Source organism: Podarcis liolepis, assembly GCF_965112155.1.
Source record: "Podarcis liolepis genome assembly, chromosome: 13".
Lineage (NCBI taxonomy): Eukaryota > Metazoa > Chordata > Lepidosauria > Squamata > Lacertidae > Podarcis > Podarcis liolepis.
This window is the reverse complement of record NC_139573.1, coordinates 2,914,079-2,934,004: the sequence shown is the minus strand read 5'-3', so window position 1 is coordinate 2,934,004 and position 19,926 is coordinate 2,914,079. Positions and strand designations below refer to the sequence as shown.

At 49.9% G+C, this 19,926-nt stretch overlaps 1 protein-coding gene across 4 annotated transcripts in view; it reads right to left on the bottom strand.

Annotated features, from left to right (window-relative positions):
* Nucleotides 1–572: 572 nt before the first annotated feature.
* LOC310692176 (asialoglycoprotein receptor 1-like) overlaps nucleotides 573–19,926 on the bottom strand; it is a 42,537-nt gene continuing 23,183 nt past the window's right edge. For 3 of the 4 annotated variants that reach the window (XM_083472826.1, XM_083472828.1, XM_083472827.1), the window contains 6 exons: nucleotides 13,516–13,611; nucleotides 13,141–13,212; nucleotides 9,599–9,685; nucleotides 9,131–9,282; nucleotides 7,520–7,626; nucleotides 573–4,195 (listed from right to left, as the gene is read on the bottom strand). In XM_083472826.1, the coding sequence (XP_083328952.1) occupies nucleotides 4,045–4,195; nucleotides 7,520–7,626; nucleotides 9,131–9,282; nucleotides 9,599–9,685; nucleotides 13,141–13,212; nucleotides 13,516–13,611 (665 nt within the window). In that variant the 3' untranslated portion in view covers nucleotides 573–4,044. The remainder of the gene's footprint in view (nucleotides 4,196–7,519; nucleotides 7,627–9,130; nucleotides 9,283–9,598; nucleotides 9,686–13,140; nucleotides 13,213–13,515; nucleotides 13,612–19,926) is intronic. The other variant, XR_014518664.1, reaches the window with a different exon arrangement.

Below are 19,926 nucleotides of genomic sequence, written 5' to 3'. Positions count from 1 at the left end.
GTGTATGAACAGGGTGAGCCTATGACCTGGCTCAGGAACTAAGTATTTATCATTACAAAAGACTGGCCAGGCTCCTCAGGGTATCGAATCAAGTGACCATTAGCAGGTAGCCTGCCAGACAGGAGATAAACAAAGACAGGAGATAAACAATGCGCTCAGATTTCTGCTGTAGACCGCCTTTTCTGTGATGTATGTATGATGTTTCTGGGGGTGGTCTTGGACTCCAGGGCTGGCAATTTAAAATGTCTATATAAGGATGGACACACCTGGGTTCTGGCTTCCTCCTCCCTCCTGCGTGTGGTGAGCAAGGACCCTGTTGCAACAGATCAATAAAGATCAAGCTTACTAGCTGCTTTGCTTCTCAATATTCTCTGGTTGGCCTCTGTTATTTTTTCCTGCCAATAGGGAACCTACGTAAGGACTCTTCACGGGCTCTTGGGTACCCCAGAAGGGAAAAGGAGTAGTTTGGTTTTTTCCTTACAACATTATTTTTAATGACAGTTTATAAATATTCTTATGAATAGATACAATAAAGGCAACTGACCCATGTCTGAAGAAAGGCAAACAAACATGATAATCTCATCATGCTTTATTTGTTTTTGTAAAAGATACAGTTGATTTCCGGTATAACCGTAGGTTTGTTTATTTTCATTTATCTATTGCATAAAATCAAACAGAACTTGGTTGTAAGATTAAAAAAAGCATTTATTTAGGTTCATAACTTGCAGATTTTCCGCCCTTGGGGCCGGGGCCTCAGACCTGCCTCATCTCAGTTATTCTGTCCTCACAACAAGATATATTTTCTGTTTTATGTATTAAAAGGGATGAGGGAAAGTCAGGTCTCTGCCTAATGGTGAACGCACAGGATCGCGTTGGTCTTGTGTGAATCTTCCCCAGTCGGAAAGCCCATGAACATTCCATGACACGCGCAAGCCCCTCGGCCAATAGCGGGCCAGGAAATGCAGGCAGCCAATGGCGGCCAGGTCCAATTTAATTCTAGCAGAAACGGCAAATCTCGCTAAAGAAGCAATCGCTGACGGTACAAAATTAATGGGTATTTTCGACGACGCGGAATTTTGTCAAAAGAATTGGTTTCGCATATGATCTTGGCAGTAGCTGCAACTCAGTAAAAAAAGAAATAACAATTTGAACACAACTCATTCTGGGGCAGGGCGAAAATGTGGGGGGAATTACATGTAATTTGAGATTTCGACAAGAACTAGAACTTCCAGGCACTTTATATGATTTGATTTGTGTTTCTGCAGAATGAGGCTGCATTTTAATGTTGTTTTTTAATCTTGTTTTTAAGTTGCATTTTAATCAATTGTTTTTATAGCTGGTGTTAGCCGCCCTGAGCCCGGTCGTGGCTGGGGAGGGCGGGGTATAAATAAGACTAATACTAATAATAAAGTTTTATTTATATCCCCTCCCCAGCCGAAGCCGGGCTCAGAGCGGCTAACAACAATAAAAGTAAGACAGTTTACATAAAATCACAATCAGTTAATTGAAATACATTCTAAAATCAATTCATTCTAAAATCAATTCAGAATCAAATTAATGGCAACCATTGGGCCATCTGTGAGGAGGGGGTCAGACTGTGCCCTGGCCAAAGGCCAGGCAGAACAGCTCTGTCTTGCAGGCCCTGCGGAAAGATGTCAAGTCCTGCAGGGCCCTGGTCTCTTGGGACAGAGCGTTCCACCAGATTGGGGCCACAGCCGAAAAAGCCCTGGCTCTGGTTGAGGCCAGCCTAACCTCCCTGTGGCCTGGGACCTCCAGGATGTTTTTATTTGAAGACCATAAGGTCCTCCGTGGGACATACCAGGTCCCGTAGGTACATGGGTCCTAAGCCGTATAAAAGCCAACCATGACTTCTCCATCTTCAGTTACAATGAGGACTAGTAGGGTGATCAATCAAAGGCTTTTCCCGGACAAGGTGACCGTCAAGGAGGAAGTTAAAGGAGGAAAAAGCGGTTGGTTGCGGCATGGAAGCATAAATAAATCAAATGTAAAGAAAAAGGAATGTACCTTTTATCATATGTGGTGGTCGTGTAAGGCAGGCATAGGCAAACTCCAGATGTTTGGGACTACAATTCCCATCATCCCTAGCTCACAGGACCAGTGGTCAGGGATGATGGGAATTGTAGTCCCAAACATCTGGAGGGCCGGACTTTGCCTATGCCTGGCGTAAGGTAATTAAAGCTTTCTGGGAGATGATATATAATGAAATGAATTTTTTAAAAAATGAAATAAACTGTTAAAAAACCAGAAGCTTTTTTTATTAGGAATTATAGGTACCGATATACCAAAGGAGCAGAAAGGACTTTTTATGTCTCGGACAACAGCCACTCGGATGCTACTAGCCCAGAGATGGAAAGAAGAATGGCAAGAGAGGAATGTCAAGTGAAGCTGATGAACTACAAAGGTGACTGGAAAACTCAGGAAACAAGAAGACCGGAACTTTTAATAAAAATGGGGGAAAATTACAAGCAGAGGACCTTAAGGTCCATGAACAATCATAGTTTAGAGGGCCCTAAGGAAGTCAGATTATCCTCCCCCAGGGCCAGGGCCTTCTCAGTGGTGGCTCCGACCTGGTGGAATGCTCTGTCCCAAGAGACCAGGGCCCTGCGGGATTTAACCTCCTTCCGCTGGGCCTGTAAGACAGAGCTATTCCGCCTGGCCTTTAATTTGAATTCAGCCTGATCTTTTATTCCCCTTCCTTCCCTTTTTATGAAGATCACCCTCTCTGGGATCCCACTGCTAATTCTCCCCTGGTCTCCTCGCTGGCCCAAGTAGGACCAATTCAGCCAGCTAGCCCTGGGGATTATCTAATGCTTATTTCCTCTGAACTGATTTTTGAATTTTATTGTCATTCATGTTTTTATACTGTATTTTATGCTGCTTTTATAATTAAGTGTTTTAAATTTGTTGTTAGACGCCCTGAGCCTGGTTTTTGAACCGGGAAGGGCGAGGTATAAATAAAATTATTATTATTATTATTATTATTATTATTATTATTATTATTATTATTTAGGAGACCCCTGCAAGCAGGTGGGAACACTAGCAGGATTTTAATTTCCCTTGTAGTATAACAATTACCATGGATAATATGGATTGATATAAAATATAGATTATGGAATAATATGCAGTTATAAAAGTTGAGAACAAGATCCACGGAGGGTGGGGGAAGTATTGAGATTCAGAGATTGAGATGTATTTGGCTTGTTTAAATTTTATATTTGAAATGATTTCCAAAAAATAGAGCATAAATGCAACTAGAAAAGAAATCACTTTTATGGAACTCTCCGTGTCAGAGTGACAAAACTGGGTTTTGTGGAGGGAACCTTCCTGTTTCCTCTATTCATTTATATTTAAAGATTTTTTATTACAAAACAATTTACATAGAACATAAACAAAACGACAGACAACATAAACAGACCATAGACACTGACTAACAACACGTCATTTGACATTATGTACCCTTTAACTTCCAATACACCTCACTGTGCTTTTTATATCTTACTAGTCTATAGGCAACTTCATTTTCATTATTCTTTCCCATTAATTATCAGTAGAAATTTTCACTTTATAATTTCCTTAAACTCCAATCCTAATCTCCAGTCCTAATCTGTCGGGAGATTTGTGTAATTACAGTACTTTTAAAGATATTCTTTAAACGTTATCCAATCTTTACTAAATTTCCACCCGGAATTTCCTCTTATTCTCCCAGTCATCCTTGCAAGTTCCGAATATTCTATTTTCTTTGCTTGCCAATCAGTTTTTGTACAGATGACATCGCCTTTCCAATTTTTTTGCTATCAAAATCCTCGCCGCTGTGGCTGCGTACATAAAGAGGGTTCTGTGGGGGTTTTTGTAGATCAGTGGACATAATACCTAACAAAAAGGCTTCAGGGTGTGTGTGTGTGTTTTCAAAACGAGAATTTGAAGATCTTTTTGAGTTCCTTGTATGTTATGTCCCCAAATTCTCTTATCTTGGTGCAGTACCACCACATGTGCATAAAGGTACCAAATTCCTTCCCGTTTCCCCTAGAGGCCCAGCTCCATCTCGCACATCCAAGAGAACCGGCGAGAGCAGTGGTTGTCGTTCCAAAGGCCGTTGGAATAAGTCTGGACACAGTCCTCTCCGCCTCCCAGTCCGTGGCCGTACCAGTGGTCTGGCTGACCTTCACCCCAGTCCCTAAAACAACAGAACGGAAAAATCCATCATTTGCAGTGTTCTTGAAAGGAGGGATGGGGAAGACATTTAATGCGTCGTTATATCGTCGTTACGATATACGATATACAATACGATACGATATCTTTATTGTCCTTGTCCCATACAGAACAATGAAATTGAAAAACTACATAAAACGTTCAAAAAACCCTAAAAACTCTGAAACCCCATTTTAAAATACACTATACTATACTATAAAATACACGATACTATAGAGATGTTGTTCTCTGATTTAGGTAGAAAAAGGAAAAGGTAAAGGATCTCTGTGTGGGAATGTTCAGGAAGGCAGGAGAGGATATATTGTTTATTAATATCCTTCCTAACGTGTGCTAGGGACGCGGGTGGCGCTGTGGGTTAAACCACAGAGCCTAGGGCTTGCCGATCAGAAGGTTGGCGGTTCGAATCCCCGCGACGGGGTGAGCTCCCGTTGCTCGGTCCCTGCTCCTGCCAACCTAGCAGTTCAAAAGCACACCAGTGCAAGTAGATAAATAAGTACCACTCCGGTGGGAAGGTGAACAGCGTTTCCGTGTGCTGCTCTGGTTCGCCAGAAGCGGTTTAGTCATGCTGGCCACATGGCCCAGAAGCTGTACACTGGCTCCCTTGGCCAGTAAAGTGAGATGAGTGCCACAACCCCAGAGTCGTCCATGACTGGACCTAATGGTCAGGGGTCCCTTTACCTTTACCTTTAACTTGTGCTAGCAAGTTCTTTTACTTAGCAGAGTTTTACAGTCCCGCTTGGACTACTGCAATGCGCTCTACGTGGGGCTACCTTTGAAGGTGACCCGGAAACTACAACTAATCCAGAATGCAGCAGCCAGACTGATGACTGGGAGCGGCCGCCGGGACCACATAACACCAGTCTTGAAAGACCTACATTGGCTCCCAGTACGTTTCCGAGCACAATTCAAAGTGTTGGTGCTGACCTTGAAAGCCCTAAATGGCCTCAAAGGCCCAGGAGACCTGAAGGAGCGTCTCCACCCCCATTGTTCAGCCCGGACACTGAGGTCCAGCTCTGAGGGCCTTCTGGCGGTTCCCTCATTGCGAGAAGCAAAGCTACAGGAAACCAGGCAGAGGGCCTTCTCGGTGGTGGCACCTGCCCTGTGGAACGCCCTCCCATCAGATGTCAAAGAGATAAACAACTACTTTACATTCAGAAGACTTCTGAACGCAGCCTCTTGTGACAGAGCGTTCCACCAAGTAGGGGCCACGGCCGAAAAGGCCCTGGCTCTGGTTGAAGCCAGTCTAACCTCCCTGTGGCCCGGGACCTCCAAGATGTTTTTAGTTGAAGGCCATAAGGTCCTCCGTGGGACATTCCAGGAGAGGCAGCCCCATAGGTACGAGACTTCACCCCCAAAAGTACACAAATACATTTTCTCCTGAGACAGAAGGATTCCGGCATTAATTATTAGTGCCAAAACAGTCTAAGCAGCTTACAAGCGTGAGAATAAATTACACGGGCGTTAAAATCTCCGCATCCAGAATTTAAACGCACAATGCAAATTGCCTTTCTTGGAACACTCTGTAAAAGTGAGATATAGTCCTTCTTTCTTCTTTCTTTCTTTCTTTCTTTCTTTCTTTCTTTCTTTCTGAACATAAGCTGAGCCCTGCGGCAGGATGCTGAGGATAGTGTGTGTTAGGGCAGGGGGCTGGAGTCTGACTGGGGAGAGAGGGGCGGTGGTTTGTGGGGAACTGCGCTGGCCAGGAGGCAAGAATCAGGGGTTGGGGGAATCATAGAATCATAGAATAGAATCATAGAATCATAGAGTTGGAAGAGACCACAAGGGCCATCGAGTCCAACCCCCTGCCAAGCAGGAAACACCATCAGAGCACTCCTGACATATGGTTGTCAAGCCTCTGCTTAAAGACCTCCAAAGTAGGAGACTCCACCACACTCCTTGGCAGCAAATTCCACTGTCAAACAGCTCTTACTGTCAGGAAGTTCTTCCTAATGTTTAGGTGGAATCTTCTTTCTTGTAGTTTGGATCCATTGCTCCGTGTCCGCTTCTCTGGAGCAGCAGAAAACAACCTTTCTCCCTCCTCTATGTGACATCCTTTCATATATTTGAACATGGCTATCATATCACCCCTTAACCTCCTCTTCTCCAGGCTAAACATGCCCAGCTCCCTTAGCCGTTCCTCATAAGGCATCGTTTCCAGGCCTTTGACCATTTTGGTTGCCCTCCTCTGGACACGTTCCAGTTGGTCAGTGTCCTTCTTGAATTGTTTCAGAGCGGGAGGGTGGAGGGGTTGGAAGAAGAGGCAGGCCAGGAAAGTGTAGGACCAGGCGCTGCCCAGCCTCTCCTGAACCAGAGCCAGAGGCAGAATGAAAATTAAAGAGGAGAGGACTTTTCCAGGAGGGCGTCGTCTCCGGCTGCAGGAGAAGGTATATAAACTGGCAGAATGGGAATCATCCCCTGTTGCTGCAACTTTGCCATAAAGCACAGAGCTGGGAACAGCCGCCATATGCTAGATTGGCGTGCTGCAGAAGTGATGATGATGATGATGATGATAATAATAATAATAATAATAATAATAATAATAATAATAATAATAATAATTTATTTGTACCCAGCCCATCTGGCTGGGTTTCCCCAGCCACTCTGGGTGGCTTCCAACAAATATTAAAAATTGAATGTTATCTTTGGCGTTTCTGAGCACAATTCAAAGTGTTGGTGCTGACCTTGAAAGCCCTAAAAGGCCTCGGTCCAGTATATCTGAAGGAGCGTCTCCACCCCCATCGTCCAGCTCCGAGGGCCTTCTGGCGTTTCCCTCACTGTGAGAAGCCAAGTTACAGGGAACCAGGCAGAGGGCCTTCTTGGTGGTGGCACCCGCCCTGTGGAACTCCCTCCCACCAGATGTCAAAGAGAAAAATAACTACCAAACTTTTAGAAGACATCTGAAGGCAGCCCTGTTTAGGGAAGCTTTTAATATTTGGTGCATTACTGTATTTTAATATTTTGTTGGAAGCCGACCAGAGTGGGTAGGGAAACCCAGCCAGATGGGCGGGGTATAAATAATAAATTATTATTAGTAGTATTAGTATTATTAGTATTATTGGCACTTTCTCCCAGAGTCTTGATAGTATTATTAGTATTATTGGCACTTTCTCCCAGAGTCTTGCTGGTCAAGCCTCGTGTGTATTTTATTAATCAGAGTCCAATCATTCCTTGCTTTTGGGACGCAATTCTTCCTTGCTTTGGGGGGATTTCTTTAGCTGCGATGACAGCACTGCAGAGGGTTGGGTGGAGTGGGAAACAGCCGCGTCTGTGCAGGGGGCATCAAACTCACTCTTGCTGGAGCATGTAAGAAGTCCCGTCCACCCACTTCCAGACTCCCGTGACGTCCGTCAGGCCGATCCACATGTCACCGGACCTAAAGTGCTGAGTCACGAATCTCTGGAGGGGGAGAAACGTCGCTGCATGTCAAAGAGCAAGCAGGCAATAAATCACACCGTTCAAAGTCGGAGTTAACCCTTTATTAGCGAGAACAGGGCCGGATTTGGGTTTGACGAAGCCCTAAGCCACTGAAGGTAATGGGGCCCTTTCTATGTCCAGCTGTCCTTTGCCAACAACAAATTGTCACTGTTTTTTTGTGTTGAATATATGCCATATGGTCATTTATGGACCTCATAGGTACCTCAAGCCGTTTGAACGTGCAGAATGTAGGCACCCTATATATAGAAAGGAGCAAACCTGTGATATTTTAGGGAGCAGGCCAGCAGGCAGGGCCCATGACTTACATCACAGGAGAATAAAAAGCGGACGACTCCATTGTCTTTTGCTTACCTGTGTTAAGGGCTTATTTGTGTCTGAATAGGGTGAGCCTAGATTCAGGAATTAAAGCATTAACCATCACAAAAGAATGGCCAGGCTGCCCAGGTAAAGCAATCAGGGACCATTATCAGGTATCCTGGCAGACAGGATTTCCGCTGTAGACCGCTTCCTTCTGTGATTAGGTATGATGTTTTTGTGGGATGTGAAACACAAGAGCAGTCAATTACAACATTCCTAGAGTGTACATGTTTAGACATGGGGAGGGATGTTTGTCCAGCCAGCAGGTAAACTTCCTGGGACAGACTTCCTCCGCATGTGACTAGAGGTGGGTGTGGCCTCACCTGTGCAGGTAATGATAAAAGCACAGGGCAGGGGCAGCCACACTGGGTCACCCCAAATTCACCATCAGATCACATAGCATGTCCATGGCTACAGCTTGCACCAAAAAAATCACGCACCCACCGTTGCCTGGGGCCGCAGTGGTGCAAAAACGTGGTTACAAAGCATGGATCCACATGGATCCTCAGGATTTTTGCATTGGGCTACCCCAAACTCACCGTCAACTCACATGTCTGTGGCCACAGCATGAACCACAAAAATCATACAACCACTGTTTCATTAAGAATATTTTTTTTTCTTGTTTTCCTCCTCTAAAAACTATGTGCGTGTTATGGTCGGGTGCGTGTTATAGAGCGAAAAATACGGTATATTACTTCACTAAGTTTAAGTCTGCCTTCTGGGATCTGATTGTGAACAGAATGTGAGTAAACTCTTTTTATACTTTTGTAAAGGACTGTGTCGTGTCTCCTATTTTAAGAGGGAATAAAGGGAAAATTACCAGGGTGATTATTATAGAGGCTTAAGCAAGTTTGAGCGCACACTGCCGTTGCAAACTTAAATAAATGGGAATGTTTTTAGAAATCTATGGGTAAAGGGTTGTTCAGTGAGGTGGGGGGAATTCATCTGAGTGAGAGCGGGCCCATCGGCAAAGAGGAAAAAGTGCCGTCGCGCCCATCTCAAGGACCGGCACGTCCCCAGGTGAACACAAAGACCTGACTTCCTTTCCCACCACCCCCACCCCACCCTGGGACAGGCCTCCAAAACCCACACCCCACCCCCCACCTACTTTCTCTTGCGGCGAGTTGATGATCACCAGGTGTGCCTCTTTCTTCTCGCAGTCCAGCTTGGCCTGGTTCCAAGAAGCCGTGTCCTGAGACTTCCAATAGCAGCTCTCCTCGAAATTCTTCCAGCCTTTTGGGCAGCACCCGGTTTTGCTCCCTATAGCGGACGGTGGAGGGGAGAGGAAAAGGTTCAGGGAGTGGTTACCTGCTTGCAAGAGCTGCACCCCTAACCCCCCACCTCTGTGGGAGGCGGGAAATGTTTTCGGCACTGTTATAAGAAAAAACTGCTCCTTCTCCCATTATGAGATATCCAAGAGTATAGCATGGGGAGGCAAGCTAAGCCCCCAGGGCAGGATCCGGCCCAATCGCCTTCTCAATCCGGCCCGCGGATGCTCCAGGAATCAGCGTGTTTTTACATGAGTGGAATGTGTCCTTTTATTTAAAGGAGATGGAATTAATGTGCGATCCCTTACCGTTGCTCTTCATCTCCACTAGCTCACAGCGGAAAGCTCTCGAGTCTTGCTTTAAGGTGTCCAGCTGTCCTTCGACTTGTTTCTTGACTGGAAGAAAAGACAGAGGATAAAGGAGCGTACTGCAAACGGACATAAATCTGACATCAAGAATCACAAAACCGAGAAACCAGTAGGAGAACACTTCAATCTCCCAGGACATTCTATACAAGATCTCAAAGTAGCTGTTTTACTACAAAGGAATTTCAGAAATAGACTGGAAAGAGAAGCTGCTGAATTGCAACTCATTACCAAACTTAAAACCATGGAGAGACCTGGTCTGAACAAAGACATTGGAATCTTATCTCATTATACATGACTAAGCCATTCTTCACCTTCTCACCCCTTGCCTTTTCCTGTAAGACCTATTGCAGTCGTTAAGAGTCGTCAACAGGCTCATCTCAGCTATCTGCCAATCTCCCATTCCCACCACCCTTCTGAGTAATACCCCTCCCCACCTTCTCACTATATAGAAGGATCTGGCAACTTCTGTTTCAGTGTATCTGAAGAAGTGTGCATGCACACGAAAGCTCATACCAAGAACTAACTTAGTTGGTCTTTAAGGTGCTACTGGAAGGAATTTTTTTATTCTGCAAAGGGAGCGAGGGAGAGTCGCAGCTGGGCCCCGGAGCTGCACACTTTCCTCCTGGCCAAATCCTGAGCACCCTGAAGAAACCAGCGCCCCACCCAGGGCCGTCTTAAGCATTTGCGGTGCCGGGGTGCAGTGCTTGTAAACAAAAATCTGTCCTTTTTTCCTTATGGGGTATCCAAGAGCCCGTATAGAGTCCTTACGTAGGTTCCCTGTTGGTAGGAGAAGATAGCAGAGGCCAAGCAGAGAATATTGAGAAGCAAAGCAGCTAGTAAGCCTGATCTTTATTGATCTGTTGCAACAGGGTGCTCCCCTCACACGCAGGAGGACAGAGGAGGACCCCGAACAATATAGACATTTTAATTCCCTGCCCTGGAGCTCAAGACCACCCCTACATACATCGTACATATATCACAGAAGGGGTGTAACCTAAGACCACCCCCCAGATACATCATACCTACATCACAGAAAAGGCGGTCTACAGCAGAAATCTGAGTGACTTGTTTATCTGACAAGTTACCTGCTTAATGACTGGATAGCCTGGGGAGCCTGGCCAGTCTTTTGTAATGATAAATAGTTCCTGGGCCAGGTCACAGGCTCACACCCTATTCATACCTTAAATGTGCCCTTAAGACAGGATTTGTGAAGGAAAAAGACAATGGGGGGGTGGTTCCCACTTTGAGAAATAATTGAGGTCAATTTCTTCCGGACTTTTTTCTGTGGGGTTTTCAGACATGTGGTTTATACATTTATGTGTGTGTTTGCTTGGTACATTTATGAACATGTATTACATATCTATGGGGACGCGGGTGGCGCTGTGGGTTAAACCATTGAGCCTAGGACTTGCCGATCAGAAGGTCGGCGGTTCGAATCCCCGCAACGGGGTGAGCTCCCGTTGCTCGGTCCCTGCTCCTGCCAACCTAGCAGTTCGAAAGCACGTCAAAGTGCAAGTAGATAAATAGGTACCACTCTAGCGGGAAGGTAAACGGCGTTTCCGTGCGCTGCTCTGGTTCGCCAGAAGCGGCTTAGTCCTGCTGGCCACATGACCCGGAAGCTGTACGCCGGCTCCCTCGGCCAGTAAAGTGAGATGAGTGCCGCAACTCCGGAGTTGTTCGGGACTGGGCCTAATGGTCAGGGGTCCCTTTACCTTTATTACATATCTAAGACCTTAAAATTCTTATCACAGCGGCAACTGAGCAAAGCCAGGTGCTTCATGTGGGCAGCATGCGCTGGGCGCTAATCCCAGTCGCGCAGGAGAAGAGGAGGTGAAGGGGTGATATGATAGCCATGTTCAAAGATATAAAAGGATGTCACATAGAGGAGGGAGAAAGGTTGTTTTCTGCTGCTCCAGAGAAGCGGACACGGAGCAATGGATCCAAACTACAAGAAAGAAGATTCCACCTAAACATTAGGAAGAACTTCCTGACAGTAAGAGCTGTTTGACAGTGGAATTTGCTGCCAAGGAGTGTGGTGGAGTTTCCTACTTTGGAGGTCTTTAAGCAGAGGCTTGACAACCATATGTCAGGAGTGCTCTGATGGTGTTTCCTGCTTGGCAGGGGGTTGGACTCGATGGCCCTTGTGGTCTCTTCCAACTCTAGGATTCTAGGATTCTAGGAGCTGCAGTGCTCTGACGGGCTCGGCTCAGCAGCAGCTGGTCGACTCTTCCCAATCCCCAGACTCCAAATCTCAACCCCAGACTCGCAGCCTGGCGCCCCTGAGAGCCCCGCGCCCGGGTGCCCCGCACCCCTAGCACCTAAGGGTAAGATGCATAGCTGTCAACTTGCAGATTTGAAAATAAGGGACCAGCAGCCTCGAAAATAAGGGATCAGCAGCCAAAATGAGGGATTTCCGAAGCACAGGTATGTTCGACTTCTGAGCCCCTCCCAGCCAAAGGCAGAAAGCCCAGCCAGAAGCCAAACGAAGCCTCAAGCGGTGGTTCCCACAGCGCAGCAACCCGGCAAAGGGGATGCAGCAAGGAAAACCACCGTCCCCTCTCCGCTGGGAAGCGCTGAGCAAAGGTGAGTCCCCAGGCAAGGCGGCCGATTTGATTGGCACAAGGCATGCAAGCTCCACCCCCCAGTCGTTCTCAGACTCCTTATTGGGTGAGCAACGCAGCCAAGCAACACAGCTGGAGCCTCCCTCCTCCCTGGCCGGCAGAGAGGGAGGGAGAGGAGCTGCTTCCTTTGAAACCGGGGAATTTAAGGGACATCATCAAGAAGGGACAGCAGCGGGACACGGCGCTGGGATAAGGGACTTTCCCGCTAAATAAGGGACGCTTGACAGCTATGGTAAGACAGCCCTGGCCCCACCAAACTCCCAAGCTAGCACAGTGGAGCCGCAGGTCTCTCGGTGAGATCCGAGGCCACAGCTGCTCAGGCGCTTTGCTCTTCCCAGCAGTGCAGCTCAGGTCTTGCAAAGCGTCCGTTTGCCAGGCCTAAGGTCTGAGCTCCTGTGTGCTTTCCTCCCGCCCCTCGCCAACCAAGATTGCAAAGCACCCTGTTGGAACCAGCAAGGGGCAAAGGAGCCATTGGAAAAATATATAGACACAAATAAAGTTGTTTTTCGACGGACGAAAGGATATACGATGTCTGACGTGATTGAGAATCGTGAAGCCAGGGACGGAGAATTTTAAAGCGTTAAAACCGAGATGTGGGAAATATGCAAACAACAAGGAGAGGCAGGACTGAGAGGTGGTCCAGACTATGGGGAGCTCCGAAAAATCAATAATTATAATTTGGATTATAATTTGGTCTTTTTTTAATTTTAGTTTTTTATTTTAATTGGATTATGATTGGATATATTAATTGGATGTTTTTTATTGTGGAATTAATAAAAATGATTTTTTTAAAAAGGAGACGGGGAAGGGAGTCTCGCACCCACACCACGTATTGCATGATCGTTCAGGGGGGCCACCCACCTTTCTCCATCTTCGAAACCTGGTCGTTCATCGTTTTCTCCAGCGTGGCCAGTTTCGTTCTGGTGTCGTTCCCTGGAATCGGAAACACAACGGCGATATGAAAAACTAGTCCCTGTTTGTGCTTCTTCTCTTTTTCCTCCTCCCTCCCCAATCCTCTTTCCTTGTGTGTCGCATCTTTCAGATCGGACGCCGAAGCACAGAGACCACCTTTGCAAGCTTTTTAGGAGAGCTTTTTGGTGGCTGACATGCAGGGTGAAAGGGCTTTGGTTGGAGGAAGGCAGCAGACCAATAAAAGGATGCTCAATGTCTCTGTGCAATCCGCTCTAACCACTGGGGCTCAGCACCTCCTCCTGTTCCTCCCATCCCCTCACTTACTCTTCTCTTGGATGTTGCTGAGCCCTGCTTTCACCGTCAGGTTCAAACTCTTGAGAGCCTCCTTCGCCGCCCCTTGATCTCCGCTAAAACGAGCCCCTGGTGGGAGGCAGATGAAGAGCAAAATTTGAACTCGTCTCTTTTCCTTTCACACATGCCCACCCCTTCTTTCTTGGCACGGACGCTTGGCGCACACTCGTCTCCTGCTGGACACACTCCCTTCACCACAGTTTACAAACATAAGAACTGCAGAATCATAGAATTAGAATTAGACATCATGCGAAAGGCTGGGCTGGATGAATCCCTAGCCAGAATTAAGATTGCCGGAAGAAATATCAACAACCTCACATGACACAACCTTGATGGCAGAAAGTGAGGAGGAATTAAAGAACCTTTTAGTGAGGGTGAAAGAGGAGAGCGCAAAATATGGTCTGAAGCTCAACATCAAAAAAACGAAGATCATGGCCACTGGGCCCATCACCTCCTGGCAAATAGAAGGGGAAGAAATGGAGGCAGGGAGAGATTTTACTTTCTTGGGCTCCATGATCACTGCAGATGGTGACAACAGCCAGTCTGCCTCTTCGTGGCCCCCTGGACCAGAGCACGCCAGGCCCTCCTGTCTTCCACTGCCTCCCGCACTTTGGTCAAACTCATGCTGGTGGCTTCGACAACACTGTCCCACCATCTCGCCCTCCATGGCCCCCTTCTCCTTCTGCCCTCCATCTCTCCCAACATCAGGGTCTTTTCCAGGGAGTCTTCTCTTCTCATGAGGTGGCCAAAGTCTTGGAGCCTCAGCTTCAGGATCTGTCCTTCCAGGGAGCACTCAGGGCTGATTTCCTTCAGAATGGAGAGGTTGGATCTTCTTGCAGTCCATGGGACTCTCAAGAGTCTCCTCCAGCACCAGAATCCAAAAGCATCCATTCTTCGGCGATCAGCCTTCTTTATGGTCCAGCTCTCACTTCCATACATCACTACGGGGAAAACCAGAGCTTTAACTATACGGACCTTTGTCGGCAAGGTGATGTCTCTGCTTTTTAAGATGCTGTCTAGGTTTGCCATCACTTTTCTCCCAAGAAGCAGGCGTCTCTTAATTTTGTGGCTGCTGTCACCATCTGCAGTGATCATGGAGCCCAAGAAAGTAAACTCTCTCACTGACCTATATTAAAGGGGCTAGAGGGAATCCTTCTCCCTGTCTCCAGACAGGTAGCTTGCCTGCAGACGCATTTCTTTATTTTATTTTATTTTATTTAAATGCCCTGTCCTCCCAGCCTCCCAAGACTTTGCAAATTTTATTACTGGGAAAGGGGGGGCGGGGAACGCAGGTGGCGGCAATTCAATTAAGAGGGACGATGTCTGCAAGATAAGCTGTTTTGGGGCCTTTGGAACAGTGATGATAAAACCACCGTCTTGGCAAGGCTAAGTTAATTAATTGGCGCAGTGGGAGCAAGAAGGCGGCGTCCCAGGCGAGCTCTGTAATGAATTTTTTTTCCATTTTGGCAGTTTCATAGCTTTGAAATCCCTTCCTCCAGGTTGGAGCACTTTCAGGTCAGAGCAATTGGAAGCGATGGGAGGTAGCCGGGCGGAGGTTCAAGAGGAACTTTTTAATTAGTGAGAAAGCTGGGCATCCCCTAAAAAAACCCCAGAATGAAACCCAGTAGAGATACATTCTGCATCTAATTTGTCAAAAAAGGGACGCAGGCGGCGCTGTGGGTTAAACCACAGAGCCTAGGACTTGCTGATCAGAAGGTTGGCGGTTCAAATCCCCGCAATGACGGGGTGAGCTCCCGTTGCTCGGTCCCTGCTCCTGTCCACCTAGCAGTACGAAAGCACGTCAAAGTGCAAGTAGATAAATAGGTACCACTCCGGCGGGAAGGTAAACGGCGTTTCCGTGCGCTGCTCCGGTTCGCCAGAAGCGGCTTAGTCATGCTGGCCACATGACCCGGAAGCTGTATGCCGGCTCCCTTGGCCAATAAAGCAAGATGAGCGCTGCAACCCCAGAGTCGGCCTGGACTGGACCTAATGGTCAGGGGTCCTTTTTTAATTTGTCAAAAAAGAGAAAAGGGAAGGAGGGAGGGGACACACACACACAAATGTCTTTAGGCGCCAGGCGAAAACATTCCCCTGGAAATGTGGGCATCCGATGAATGTCGAGAGATTCAGGACAGTGTGATAGGAATTTTGAGGTCTTAGGTAAAGGTGAAGGGACCCCTGACCATTAGGTCCAGTCATGGACGACTCTGGTGTTGCAGAGCTCATCTCGCTTTACTGGCCGAGGGAGCCGGCGTACAGCTTCCGGGTCATGTGGCCAGCAGGACTAAGCCGCTTCTGGCGCACCAGAGCAGCGCATGGAAACGCCGTTTACCTTCCCGCCGGAGTGGTACCTATTTATCTACTTGCACTTTGACGTGCTTTCGAACTGCTAGGTTGGCAGGAGCAGGGACCGAGCAACGGGAGCTCACCCAAGCGCGGGGATTTGAACCACCGACCTTCTGATCGGCAAGTCCTAGGCTCTGTGGTTTAACCCACAGCGCCACCTGCGTCCCTTTTGAGGTCTTAGATATATGTTAAATGTTCATAACCAACCAAGCATGTACATAGATCAGCACAGGAAGACCGACTGTGATGGCCTGGGATTCCGAGTCTGAGAGCGATCCGGAGGAATCCCAGCTGGCACAGGAGTCCCCGCCTCCAGGGCCGGCTGAACTGGGGCAAGGCCTAGATGCTGAGGAAACTCAAGAGCAGGCACCAGGTGAAACCATTCTGGCCCCAGAGGTGCTGGATGACTCAGTGGCCACAGGTGAGCCTCCTCCAGGGCCCAGTAACCCTTCGGCCTCTCCTGATCTGCAGAGGCTTAGGGCAGAGAGGCGAAGGGAACTGGTTGCCCCCAGGAGGAGTGCTCGCCTTAAGGCCAGAGGAGGCGGGGCTCCTGGGGGTCGGGACCGCCCCTGACCTTAGAAGAGGATAAAAGCCCAGTCAGGCCGGCCCCAGGTTGCGGGAGCAACGTCGTTGTTGGCTACGGACCTGCCTGTGTTCTTGATCCCTGCTCGGCTTCCTGTTCCTGACTATCCAGTACTCCTGTTCCATGCTCGGCCTCCTGTTCCCGACCATCCGGCATTCCTGTTACCTGCTCCGCCTTCTGTTCCAGCGTTCCTGTTCCCCGCCCGGCTCTCTGCATCGGACCTCGCCCCTCTTCGTGTGGACTCTGCTACACTCACGGTACCTTACCCCCGGGACCAGCACAGTTTGCTCCCGCCACACCCGCACTCCCCCTTCGTAGGGGTGCGTTTGGGAAGAGTCAGAGGCCATGGCCGACCAAGCGGCTACACCGTTGGCAATAGCCCAGGAGAACCAGGCTTTGAGGCACACCGTGCAGCAGCTCAGTAATGCGGTTACGGCACTGCAGCAGCGTTTGGACGCCCTACCGGCTCCTGGGGCCGACGCCCCGGCTTCTGGCAAGTACCCAGTGGCTTTGCCTGAGAAATTTGATGGGACCCGGTACGGACAGTTCGAATACCTGGTTATGCCCTTTGGTTTGTGCAACGCGCCTGCTGTGTTCCAACGGTACATCAACCACGTGTTCCAGGACTTACTAGACAAGTACGTGGTGGTGTACTTGGATGACATTCTGGTTTACTCCCGTGACCCGGCGTGCCACAAAGGCCATGTCCGGACCGTGCTGCAGCGCTTGCGCGAGCATCGTCTGTATGCAAAGCTCAGCAAGTGCGAGTTTCATCAGCGGTCAGTGGACTTCCTGGGTCACCGACTCTCACCAGGTGGGGTGCAGATGGATCCTGGGAAGGTGGCAGCGGTTCGAGAATGGGCGGCACCTCGGAACCGCAAGGACCTACAGCGTTTCCTGGGGTTCGCCAACTATTACCGGACTTTCATTGCGGACTATGCTCACCGCACCACCCCGTTGACCCGACTACTGCGCCCCAAGACGCCGTTTTCCTGGGACAAGGAGGCGGAGAAGGCGTTTCAAGGGTTGAAGGCCTGTTTCCAGAGAGCGCCAATCTTGCAACATCCGGATCCTTCTCGACCCTTTGTGGTAGAGACTGACGCCTCCAGTACGGCTCTCGGTGCCGTCTTGTCTCAGCAGCACGGACCGGAAGCGCCACTTTTACCCTGCGCCTTCTATTCCCGCCAGCTCCTCCCAGCGGAGCGTAACTATACCGTGTGGGAGCGGGAACTACTGGCCATCAAGGTGGCCTTTGAGGTTTGGCGCCATCATCTTGAAGGAGCACGACACCCGGTGGAGGTGAGAACCGACCACCGGAACCTGGAATACCTCCAGACCACCCGCAAGCTGAACCAAAGGCAGATCCGGTGGGCGTTGTTCTTTTCCCGGTTCCAGTTCCGGATCCGCTACATCCCTAGCTCCCAAAACCAGAAGGCGGATGCCCTGTCCCGGAAACCCGAAGACAACGTAGACACGGTTCAGCAAGCAGCACCCACCACGATCCTACCACCAGCTGCATTCCTGGCCACCCAGGAGGTTGAGCCACTGCAGGCTCGGGTGCGGGAACAGCAGCGGGTCGACGCTTGGGCCCAGGAACGACTCCGGGAACTGGCCGAAGGATCATGCCCTCAGTATCCAGGGCTGGTCTCGCATCAGGGTCTTCTGCTGCACCACGGGCGCCTGTACATCCCATCAGGGCCGCTGCGGGCTGAGATTCTCCGGATGACCCATGATGCGCCAGCGGCGGGGCACTTTGGGCGGTATCGGACCACCCATCTGGTAAGCCGTGAGTTTTGGTGGCCCCGTTTGAAGGCCGACGTGGCTCGCTACGTCGCTGGTTGTGACGTCTGCAGGCGGGCCAAGGGGCCTACCGGGCGACCCCCCCGGCCTTCTTCAGCCGTTGCCGGTTCCACCACGTCCTTGGCACACAGTTTCTTTGGACTTTGTAGTGGAGTTACCCCCGTCTCGTGGCTGCACCTGCCTTCTAGTTTTCTCTGACCACTTCACGAAGATGGTGCACTGTGCCCCCTGCCCATCCGTACCCTCAGCTAAGGAAACCGCGCAGCTGTACCTTCAGCATGTCTTCCGCCTGCATGGCCTACCTGAGCGTGTAGTGTCCGACCGTGGCGTTCAGTTCACGTCCCGGTTTTGGCGTGCTTTGCACCAGGCCCTCGGGACAGAGGTCTGTCTCTCATCTGCTTACCACCCACAGACGGATGGCCAGACGGAACGGGCGAACGCGGTGCTGGAACAGTACCTCCGGTGTTACTGCAGCTACCAGCAGGACGACTGGGTCGACCACCTAGCATTGGCGGAGTTCGCTTATAACAACGCGGTGAATGCGTCCACCCAGCAGACCCCGTTCCAAGCCAGTTATGGTTTTCATCCACGGTTGTTTCCGGATGTGCTGCCGGCATCTGCGGTCCCTGCGGTGACAGAGTGGCTTCAGGAGCTCCAGTCCCAGCAACAGCTGTTGATGGAGCAGCTGCGCCAGGCCAAGGAGGCGTACAAGGTCCAGGCCGACCGCCACCGCCAGGTGGGGCCGGAACTTCACGTCGGTGACCTGGTGTGGCTTTCCACTCGCCACCTCCACCCTTCTCGACCTTCGCGGAAGCTGGACGCCCGGTTCACCGGCCCGTTCCCTATCGTGAACCAGGTCTCGCCTGTAGCTTTCCGTCTCCGGTTGCCAGCACACCTGAAGGTTCACCCGGTATTCCACAGGTCCCTTCTGAGTCCGGTGGCCCCACCTGACGAGTTCCACCCGAACCGTCCCCGACCGCAGCCAGTTTTGGTGCAGGGAGAGCCTGAGTACAAGGTGGAACGCATTCTGGACTCCCGATACCGCAGGGGAAGGCTGCAGTATCTCATTGACTGGAAGGGGTATGGGCCAGAGGACCGTTCCTGGGAACCAGCGGCCAACGTCCACGCGCCTGCCTGCATCCGAGAGTTTCATGCGGCGTACCCCAGCAAGCCGGGTCCGGACCCTCAAGTGAGGGGGGGGCCTGGGAGGGGGGATGGTGTGATGGCCTGGGATTCCGAGTCTGAGAGCGATCCGGAGGAATCCCAGCCGGCACAGGAGTCCCCGCCTCCAGGGCCGGCTGAACTGGGGCAAGGCCTAGATGCTGAGGAAACTCAAGAGCAGGCACCAGGTGAAACCATTCTGGCCCCAGAGGTGCTGGATGACTCAGTGGCCACAGGTGAGCCTCCTCCAGGGCCCAGTAACCCTTCGGCCTCTCCTGATCTGCAGAGGCTTAGGGCAGAGAGGCGAAGGGAACTGGTTGCCCCCAGGAGGAGTGCTCGCCTTAAGGCCAGAGGAGGCGGGGCTCCTGGGGGTCGGGACCGCCCCTGACCTTAGAAGAGGATAAAAGCCCAGTCAGGCCGGCCCCAGGTTGCGGGAGCAACGTCGTTGTTGGCTACGGACCTTCCTGTGTTCTTGATCCCTGCTCGGCTTCCTG